This window comes from Gobio gobio (assembly GCF_949357685.1).
Source record: "Gobio gobio genome assembly, chromosome: 12".
Lineage (NCBI taxonomy): Eukaryota > Metazoa > Chordata > Actinopteri > Cypriniformes > Gobionidae > Gobio > Gobio gobio.
Genome location: NC_137105.1, coordinates 7,815,689 through 7,826,826, shown reverse-complemented (window position 1 = coordinate 7,826,826; position 11,138 = coordinate 7,815,689). Strand labels below are relative to the sequence as shown.

The window sequence follows — 11,138 nt, the reverse complement described above, 5'->3', positions numbered from 1 at the left end:
AAACTAGATTCTTACATACAGTCCTGTGTCAAGCAGGAATTGTAGAACTGCCTTTATTTGTCTTCAATATGACAAATCGGACTAATTGGAGTCAAGAAACATCACATACGTATAATTTTGAGAACCAATGAGAATTTTCTGGTAGCATAAGCTCCCATTTGGGCAAGTCTGGAGAATCATGACTGTTAATGAAGAGGGAGGGATTATCGTTAATTAGCCAAAATCTGTAGAATACAAAAAGACCAAAGAGCATCAGCTTAACAGTGTGACTAGCTGTTGAACAATGGCAGGAATTTGGTGTGCTATTCAATCGCTGGCACTTTGTGTGTGGTTTTGTGCTTTTTGTCATGCTGTTCCACAGTGGATTAATCTGCCCCAGAATCCTCAAGCTCTGATGTTACAGGAAACTGACCAGTGGGTTCAACAACATGGAAATCAACGGTTTCCTCTGCAGGTTCAACAGCTAGCTAGTCAACAGTTTCCTCAGCAGGTTCAACAGCTAGTTAGTCAACAGTTTCCTCAGAAGGTTCAACAACAAGCTAGTCAACAGTTTCCTCAGCAGGTTCAACAACAAGCTAGTCAACAGTTTCCTCAGAAGGTTCAACAGCTAGCTAGTCAACAGTTTCCTCAGCAGGTTCAACAACAAGCTAGTCAACAGTTTCCTCAGAAGGTTCAACAGCTAGCTAGTCAGCAGTTTCCTCAGAAGGTTCAACAACAAGCTAGTCAGCAGTTTCCTCAGAAGGTTCAACAACAAGCTAGTCAGCAGTTTCCTCAGAAGGTTCAACAACAAGCTAGTCAGCAGTTTCCTCAGAAGGTTCAACAACAAGCTAGTCAGCAGTTTCCTCAGAAGGTTCAACAACAAGCTAGTCCGCAGTTTCCTCAGAAGGTTCAAGCTAGTCAACAGTTTTCTCAGCAGTTTCAGCCTAAGCAGCCAGTGGTGCAGGCAGAGCCCCTTGACAAATGTGCTGTAGCTGATTATGAGCAGATTCAATGTGGCCCACCTGGTATCAGTGGTGCTGAGTGTGAATCTATCAACTGCTGCTTTAATGGACAACAGTGTTTCTATGGGAAGGCAGGTAAGTGTTAGTCAAGGTAAAGGTGTTCATGTCAAACCACTCCTCAGTAATAACCTGCTTTTACCTTGTTCCAGTGACTGTCCAGTGTATAAGAGATGGTCAGTTTGTGGTAGTGGTGGCTAAAGATGTCACACTACCTCGCTTGAGCCTGGATTCAGTCCGTCTCCTTGGTGGAAATGACCCACCTTGTAGTCCTGTGGGATCCACACCTTCCTTTGCTATATACCAGTTCCCTGTCACTGCATGTGGCACAGGCATGATGGTGAGTAGCTGCTTGTGGTTCTGTTCTGTGTGGCTTATAATGGACTGGATGCCAACAGTTACTATTTGCAGGAGGACAGTGAATATGTGGTGTATGAGAACCGAATTACCACCTCGTATGAAGTGGGTGTCGGACCACTTGGTTCCATCACAAGGGACAGCCATTTTGAGTAGGTTATTTGTCTTTTTTGTTTTTGTTTTTTTTTTAAGAAAATATTAATCCTTAACAGACTACAAGCTCACTGTTTGTTCTCTAGGCTTCTTTTCCAGTGTAGGTACTCTGCTACTTCTGTGGAAGCTCTGGTTGTGGAGGTCAACACTGTTCCTCCACCTCCACCAGTAGCAGCTCCTGGACCCCTCAGGGTGGAGCTTAGACTGGCAAATGGTCAATGTGTCACCAAAGGCTGTGCAGAAGGTAAGTGTCTGTCCACATATGCATAAGTATTTTCTAAAACTCCAGATTGCAGCAGTTTCTGGTTAAACGCTACTTTTCTTCCTCAGGTGATGAGGCATACATGTCCTACTACAGCGATGCTGATTATCCAGTCACAAAAGTCCTGCGGGAGCCAGTGTATGTTGAGGTGCGCATTTTGGAGAGGACCGACCCCAACATTGTCCTAATGCTGGGACGTTGCTGGGCGACATCAACCCCCAGTCCACTCAGTCTACCCCAGTGGGACCTTCTGGTCGATGGGTGAGTAAGGCTAGTCTTTATCCATCTAGTGTGCTGTAAGGTGTTTCTGACTGCCTCTTTACCTTTCAGATGCCCTTACCAGGATGACCGTTACCTGACCACATTGGTTCCGGTGGCTGGATCTTCTGGTCTTCACTTCCCAACCCACTACAAGCGCTTTGTTGTGAAGATGTTCACATTTGTGGATCCAGCATCACTGGCTCCTCTACAGGAAACTGTATGCTCTGCAGCCTTACCTGAATCCTTAAAAAAAAAATTTAATTAGTGATTTTTCTGTGGCTTAACCCTTTCCCCCCTCTGTTAGATCTTTATCCACTGTAGTACAGCAGTGTGCCATCCCTCTTCTGGCTCCTGTGAGCAAAGCTGTGCCAGGAAAAGTGAGTGCTTGTTGTAAACTCACTCCAGGAACCATGAGAATTTGGTTTTTAAATGCCTCACGATTCTACCATTTTTCTTTCCAGGAAGAGATGCTGACGTCAAGACCACCTCTAGTGGGCAAACGGTTGTGTCTAGTGGAGAAGTTAACCTGGTTATGTGACTTTAGTAGTTTCAATAAACTTCTAAACTCAACTGTCTCTTTGGTATTGATCTTTCATGACTGTTCTCAGTTTGATTTATTGGGCCAAACTACTAAACCAGAGTCCCCTTTTTGCTTCAAGGTTGTGCTTGACTTGAACGAAACAAGCAAAGTTTCTGCCCAAACCTGACCTATTGGCCAAGTTCCAGTTGCTAACCTGGGTCCCTGTTCTTAATGGTATCAAATTAGGTTTTTTTTTTTTTTTGGTCTCTACTTGTGGCTTTATGGCTGGACTTGAATAACTGTATTGCTATTCAAGCATGCCAAGTCCCTGTTTTTTGGTAATGCTATTTGAAAGCCCCCGAAGTCATGCAAGTATAGCATTGCATCTGCAGTAAAATCAGTATCAACCTGCATTGTCCTTTTATAATCCCAAATTGTGACCAGCCTTTTTTCTTTAGGCTAGCCCCAATGTTTATTGAAAAGTAGACTGGCGCTTTAGGCCCCGTCCACACAAAGCCAGAACTTTCCCTATCCTGGTTTTATTTTTTTATTTTTTTCAAGAAATATCTGTGTACACATGAGAGCATGAAAACGGCTCAATGATGTAGTAAACATGCCAGGCCAGTATGTGGCACTAATTCTGCCACAGAAATACACAAACAGAAGAGTTGTGGCTTGAAGGGGTACGGCAACAGTTGGAGGTGAGGTAATCTCACAATAAAATAATAAATAAATTTGCTACTTACCAGTTGTGTTTTATTAACGCATACACCTACCCCAACCCTAAACATGCCCTTACACTAATGCAAATACAGTAATTAAACAACACAGTATTGATGTGTGCATGCCCAGTGCCTGTAGTTGTATCTCTTCTAGTCTTCCCCTCGCAAGACGTGTGATGACATCACCGTTTCACAAAATATACGGATTGGCTGTATACACAAAACCGCAAGGGTGTCGTTTTCAGATTTATCCACTTTAGGACCCGGTTTCAAAACAGCGGTTTCAGTCTCCCAAAACGCTGGATCCGTGTGGACGAAACGCCAATACGATAAAAAATGTATACGTATACAGTGATACGCGTCTCCGTGTGTACGGGCCCTTAATAAAAGCTGGTTTAGTCCCTTAACTGGTGTATCCCACCTGGGTTCCTTTCTAAGGCCCTGTTTACACCTGGTACAATTTTTTTTTATCAGTCTAATCACAAGTGGATTATGCTAAATACAGGTGTAAATGGGGTCTAAAATGTTTTGAACTTGTCCTTTTTTGACAATTGTATCCTTCACTCATGAAAGGGGTCTTTATAAACCGTTTCCAGAGCGTGACCTTAACTGGTCTAAACCATATTGCTTCTGTAGATTTGAATAATAAGCTACTTTGTTTAACTGCCTGTGCTTGTTGCATTTCCTGTTGCCCGCAAATGGCACTATGACTGGAACTGAATATTGACATGTAGATGTCTTCAGGTCAGGACTCATATCATGTGAAGTTTGGGGCAGATCGGAAATTGTATGCCCGAGTAACAACAACTTCCTGTTTTAAGGCAAACCATTAAACTTATTGAGGCTGCCACTGACATGCATTTCATGGAAAACTCGATCTTCGCAATTTAACATCGCTAAGGCCTTTAGATTAGACTGTGCAAATATGTTGATCTGATTAAATCTCTAGTAGGAGTTCGTTATAGTACAACGTCTGGAAATGGCAAAAACTGCAAATATTTTGCAGAGAAAATTCCAAATATCTCACTTCCTGTTGGTTTTTCAGATTTTGCACTAGGGCCTTTTTTGTATGTATTGGGCTTTTACGTGTGTCTACCGAATTTCATACTTGTGTAGCACACGTGTCAATTAATATTGCACTTGCAGCTAGTATTAATCATAGGCCAATAGGTTCGACTATGGAGGTGTAATAAAAACAACACTGTTGAATTAAAAGTAAATCTTTAGTGAAATTGAAATTTCTTTTTAAAAGGAAAATAAAATAAAACTCAATCCATGTCACAATACTTGTTCAATAATAAATCACAGTTACATGAACCTTCAATTAAATTGACTGTAATTTAACAAGTTCACTTGACTCCTTTTGATTGGGTGCACCCTCTAGCTATGAATATCTATCTAGAATAACACACCTTCAATATCAATTACAAACATTCACAATTGTAAAGGTGGACAGTTCACCCAAAACCATATTCAAAATGAAATCCTTGGTATTGAACAGTGCAAAAATAATGGTTCAGAAGAAAAGGGGTTCAAAAAGTTCAGTTGAAAGATTCGTTGAAAGGATCAGTTCAAAGGGTTCAATTCAAAAAGTCCAGTTCAAAAAGTTCAGTTGAAAGATTCGTTTCAAAGATTCGAATCGAAGATTCGGTTCAAAGATTCAAAAATCCGTAAATTCGCTGAAAACGATTCATTAGTTCACGAGCAAAAATCAAACAGGCAATCAGATCTTTCCTACCCAATTCCTCAGGTGTTTGTTTGAACTCAAATCTCACAGTTCACTATGTTCATCTCACTGGGAAAGGCTCGCCATCTCGAATGAATCGTCACGATCACGCTGAATCGAACAATTCCAGCGTAGGCAAAAAACCCGACCCAATCCAAAGAAAATTGAACATAAACGTCTCTCTTCTAATCCTCTCTGCACATTGGTAAACTTTTACACAAAGTTATGCTGCTGCTCGTTTCACCAATCGAACAGAAAAGAAAATGGCTTCTCCCATTCGCAACTAGTGTGGTGGGGCGGGCCTTCAATGTAAATCTCACGTAATTGGACAATCATTAAGATGTCAATCATCACACTGACATGAATTTCACTTTGATTTCACAATTTTTCTTACATGTTTTACTAATTTCTAGTTAGTTTATTATTTTAACAGACCATTTAATAATTTCCTTTTTATAAACTTAATTTATTTCTTTATACAGGGTTACACTTGTACGTGAAAGGCAGCTTGAACGGCGCTTATTTGACATTTTTTAGGTGGCGCTATAGAGCCATTTTGCCAGGCCTAATTCTGAAACCAGTACTGGACGTAAATGTTCACCACTTTTGACGCGTGTGCAAAGTTTCATGAGTTTTCAAGCATGTTTAGGCCCTCCAATATGTGATTTATTTGGGAGAATCAATTGAGCTGAGCAACTGAGCAATTCCAATAGGGTCCTCACACCATCGGTGCTCGGGCCCTAAATAATGAAAAAAGTGATAGTGATTATGCATAAAATCAGCTAAACATGTTTGCCAAAGTTGGTGTCATCTACCTCACTGGGAGCAATGCAAACCCTTTACACTGAGGATCGAATAAGACTCATTCTGCTGGAAATCCCATTTTTACCCACACAACAAAACACTTCTCACAGCTGTGAACCAAACTGATGGCTGTCAGGAATATTTCTGTCCAGAGAGATCGGTAGATCAGTTGATCTCCCAGCTGTATGTTCTTCTCCCTTGATGCTTGGAAAGAGTCAACATATCAAGTGTATAAAAGGCAGCATAGATTGTAGCACGTCTTTGTAATGGATCCTCCAGGAGTGACTGTGTTTCAGTGAGGAGCCGTTCAGAGCTGTTGGAAAGACAAATAGCATCTTCAGAGTCCTTTATCTGTGGTTACGCATGTGGTTATATGAAGGAAGTTACAGGGAACGATTCTCTGGTTGGATGTTTCTTCCAAGTACTTCAGAATGAATCTTACAGCAATGAACCAAACTGATGGCTGTCAGAAATATTTCTGTCCAGAGAGATCTGTTTCTTTATCTGTCTATGTGATTCTGTATGTGGCCGCAGCAGCTGTGGCTCTTCTGACCGTGTGTGGAAACCTGCTGGTCATCATCTCTGTTAGTCACTTCAAGCAGCTCCACACACCTGCTAACATCCTCATCCTCTCTTTGGCTGTGTCTGATCTGCTGGTCGGAGTTTTTGTGATGCCACTTCATTTGTCTTGGCTCATCGAGTCATGTTGGATTTCTGGACCGGTCATGTGCTCTGTTTTCAATTTTGTGACTTTTCAAGCGACAAGTGTCTCTGTTCACACTGTGGCTCTAATCGCAGTTGATCGGTTTTTAGCTTTACGTTCTCCTTTTGTTTACTCAGAGAAAATCTCACCCACTGTGAACAGCATAGCAACTTTATTTAACTGGCTGTTTTCACTTCTTTATAACTTCACTCTTCTCTTCATTAATGGAAACTTCACTGCCATGTGTCCAGGAGTATGTCTTTATGTTATTGATGGGGTTTCATCCCTCATTGATCTCCTGGTTGTGTTTCTTATGCCATGTTCACTCATCATAATATTATACACACATGTTTTTGTCATTGCTAGGAAACATGTGACTGCTATAAGAGCCCTTCATGTTCACAACAAAAGAGAATCCTCTAAAAACAGAGTCAGTGACAAATCAGAGCGAAAAGCTGCATTAGCTCTTGGGATTCTGGTCTTTGTGTTTCTTCTGTGTTTACTGCCATATTATATTTGTTCTTTAACAAATTTCTTAAGAGATTACTCATTTTCTAATGTTATCAACACTGTTTTGATTCTCTTTTACCTTAATTCCTCTATCAATCCGCTTATTTACGCTATTGTATACCCTTGGTTTAAGAAAAGTTTAAAAGTAATTGTAACTCTTAAAGTATTTAACACAGACTCCTCTCTAATGAATGTACTCTCTTTAAGCTCTTAATAAGGAATACTGTCAAAATGATGTATTTCCTTCTTATTTAGTTTTTCATCATTATTGTTAAAATCTTATTATATTATATTTTGATGAATAAATACAATTATTCAAGAAGCATGAGCTTATTATCTGCATTATTTATCAAAAGTAAAATGTTTGTTGGTTGGTAAGTTTTTTGAGAACATTCTAAATATATATAGTATAACCTTTTCTATTTCTTTATGATTTTTGATCATGTAATACAGATGCTTAATTTTAGATTTACAATGTCCTTACCTACTTTGGCTATCAGGTCTTTCCTTCTTATTAACATTTAATGTTTAGTAGTCTAATTATCATTATTATAAGTATCTAATGAATGTCCATTTATTGTGGGATGAGTGTGTTAGGCTGTCATACTAAAGATGGAACAGATCAGATAAGACTGTATGGCTTTACAAAAAGCAGACAAAAAAGCCATACAAAAAGTTATATGCGCATACATAAATGTATAATTGTGCAATCTCCATTGTGGATCAGTTGTTCTTTTTTACAAAGAGTAGTGTGTTTAGAGACGAATGTATGTAAAATTCACATTCTTCAACAGCATTTCTTTGTTTTATAAGAATAAATAATGTGTAGGCCAATTTAAATGACACTTCATTTCATACATTCATTTTAAAAGTACAAAACATATTGACCCTTAACTGTTCAAATGCATCTTAAAGCCAAGGACAGTCAGCCTGCACGCCGTCATGTGTTTCTACCCTGCATTTTACCAACTACTAGGTGAACAATTAATAGTATACCTTAAAGTCATGGTCACGGTTAAATTCACGTCTCTGAGAGCAAGCGCAGCAAGATCTTTGAGTAAACCAAAGCATGCCATTTTCAAAGCCCATGTGATCTTGATCGTGAATTGTAATTTGTTGGCTGTACATATGTCCATAGACTACATTTGTCTTCATATGATTTATATTTGATTTATTTGTAACTCAGAAACTAATCATTACTAAGAGAAGCTTAGTTATTCAATTTATTTGGATTTGTAAATTTAGGATAAATATTAATGCAAAGTACACATTTTTGGAATCATTATTCAAAAGTTATTTAGAATTAACAGGGGTTAAGCTCTAGTTTGGTTTGAAGTCACCGTTATGGTGATTAGTGTTTCCTTTAGTTGGGCTCTGGATTTTATATTTTGGTTTTCTCTGCCAGCCGTAACAGTGTCTTTATAAAACACTTTGCAATAGCACAGAAAGCCAAGACAAAATGTGATCAGGTGATGTTGGCTAACTGCTAATGGTAACTATTTATATGATCTGGCAAACAGGAGCAGACTGCCATAGTGCCATTATTCCACGTGGTATGTGGGCTGAATTATAATGCTGTGTCAGTTATCTAGGTAGTGAATGAAGTCTTATTTGAAGGCTACTTAAAAGTAGTTTAATTCATTTTTTGCAAGCAACATATAGGCTACTCATTGCAAATATTCCATCATCTGTGTTAGTCACTTCAAGCAGCTCACCTGCTAACATCCTCATCCTCTCTTTGGCTGTGTCTGATCTACTGCTTGGAGTTTTTGTGATGCTGCTTCACCTATCTTGGCTCATCGAGTTGGATTTCTGGACCAGTGATGTGCTCGATGAGGAGCGGAGCTCCCCAGAGCTATGTGAGCCTCTTTGGTGAGCTGTTCTGACGTAGTTAGGCCTACTCTCGCTTTAGAGCAGGGGTCTCAAACTCAATTTACCTGGGGGCCGCTGGAGGTAGACTCTGGGTCAGGCTGGGCCGCATCAAGTATTCCACAAAAAAAGTGTTCAAAGTATTAAAAAAAAAAAAAAGGAAAACAACTGATTCGATCTCCTCAATCTTTATTATTAACAGTTTCTTCTGAACATGAACTGTTCCTCTCAATTTGAACTTTCCTTCTGAACATGAACGGTTCTTCAGAACATAGGCTTCTCCTGCCTATTTTTTTAAATATAGCCTATATAAATTAAATCATTATGAAATAATGAATGCTTTTAATTTTATTTAAAATAATAGACTAATTAAAAGCCAGGCCGTAACCATATCAAACAGAACAGTGAAAGAAATTCTAGGTCTAATTGTAGTTGGGACATAATCTTTTGGGGACTATTTGCAAACAATATTTGCATTAATTTGTGTTAATGTATAACAAATATATTATTAGTCCCGAGATTCTTCGCATGAGTGAATAAATACATATATTCACTGTCAACATTTGAGTTCCCTTGTGGTCTAGTGGTATAATTTTTGTAAACCGTGTTAAAGGTTCCAAGTTCTAATCCGCTCTCATATAGTTTTTTCTTTTCTTCATTAAAATCAAAGATGTTCATCAATGATTGTATATTAAGAGCTTGGACACGTTTGTGTGGTTTGTGATTTCACCGGAAAGAATAGAGTCTCTTTCCGCAACTGCATTAATCGATAAATAGTACGTCTCTGTGAAAACTGCATGAGCCAAAAGCGAACGTGAACCCCACCTACTTTGATTTGATTGGACATCTCAATTAGCCTCACATTCTGTTCCTGTCAATCACGCGGTGTCAACCAACAAACACTAAAACTAAACTTTGATGTCAAGTAGGGGACCACAAAATATCCCGCTGGCCTCAAGTGGCCCGCAGGCCGTGAGTTTGAGACCCCTGCTTTAGAGAGTCGTTATGCTGAAGCCTCCGTCCTCAGGGCTCAACCAGGCAGTGGTGTTGAGTTGTTAGGCTCTGTGTGAGCCTCCTTGGCCAATGCTTTAGAAAGGAAGCGTTGTTTGGCCTACTCTCTCTCTCTCTCTCTCTCTCTCTCTCTCTCTCTCTCTCTCTCTCTCTTTCTCTCTAGGGAGTTATTATAAGCCTCCACTCCCTATGAGCTCCGCCTGAATCTGAGTTGTTAGGCTCTATTGAGCCTCCCTTGGGAATTTGTTTTGGTTTTGGGCGTAGCTAGGTCTGCTCTCGCTTTAGATAGTCGTCACGGTGAGACCTCAGTCCTTTGAGCTTGGCCAGTGATGCCTATGTTGTTAGGCTCTTTGTGAGCCTCCTTGGCCACTGCTTTAGGTCTGGAGCGTTGTTAGACTTTCACTCAATATGAGAGTCTTCCTTTGAGGCGTTCGCTTTCTAGAGCTTCGCTGAGATAATTTAGAGGATAGGCTCTCTGTGTAGGATGTAGGATGTAGTTGGGCCTCCTCTCACTTTGAGAGTCATCATGTTGAGTTGACCATTGCTAGGCCTTCTCTTTCCTAAGTGAATTGTACAAATTAAGGCCTCCGCTCCCCCTAGAGCTTTGCCTGAATAGCAATTCCGAGTTGTTATGCTCTCTTTAAGCTTCCTTGGAAGCTGCCCTGAGCATATAATGTCGTTATGCCTCCTCTCACTTTAGAGCGTTGTCATACTGAGGCTTCTGTTCTCAGGACCAAATTATGCAGTAGCACTGAGTTGTAGAATCTCTGTGTGAACCTTCGTTGGTGCCCCTGGGTTGGGAGTGTTTTAATTATTTTTGGCCATCAGTTCCCCTGAGCTCTGCCTGTTATTAATGATAAATGGGTGTAGGACATACTACATGGAAACCCATCCTTTGAGTTCAGCTAGGGACCAAGTTGTTAGGTTCTCTGTGAGCCGCCTTGAATAACGTTTGTAAAAAAAAGTGAGCATTATTAGGCCTCCCCTCGCTATAGAGAGTAGTCCTGTTGAGGGCTCTGCTTCCCTGTGCAAGGACCTTCGTCCCTATAGCTCGGGCAGGTAGTTTGGCAGGTGCTCTAGGCTCTCTGTGAGCCTCCTTGGCTACTGACCTTAGTGGGGAGTGTTGCTCGGCCTCCTCTCCTTATGAGAGTCATTGTACTGAGACCATGACTCTGCAGAGCTTTGCGGGCCAGTTGGATCAGGTTGTTAGGCTGTTTTGTGTTAGGATGTGGTTAGGCATCC

The 11,138-nt window shown here is 40.3% G+C and overlaps 2 protein-coding genes across 2 annotated transcripts; both read left to right on the top strand.

The window, feature by feature from the left end:
• Positions 1-283: 283 nt before the first annotated feature.
• Positions 284-2,738, top strand: LOC307135642 (zona pellucida sperm-binding protein 4-like; the record flags this gene model as incomplete). The annotated part of the gene is made up of 6 exons (XM_079832215.1): positions 284-297; positions 1,397-1,507; positions 1,595-1,752; positions 1,839-2,031; positions 2,101-2,248; positions 2,640-2,738. 6 exons carry the CDS (start codon positions 284-286, stop codon positions 2,736-2,738), a joined length of 723 nt encoding a protein of 240 aa, XP_079688341.1.
• Positions 2,739-6,234: 3,496 nt separating this feature from the next.
• Positions 6,235-7,230, top strand: LOC307134614 (trace amine-associated receptor 13c-like; the record flags this gene model as incomplete). The annotated part of the gene is made up of 1 exon (XM_079830495.1): positions 6,235-7,230. One exon carries the CDS (start codon positions 6,235-6,237, stop codon positions 7,228-7,230), a length of 996 nt encoding a protein of 331 aa, XP_079686621.1.
• Positions 7,231-11,138: the final 3,908 nt, after the last annotated feature.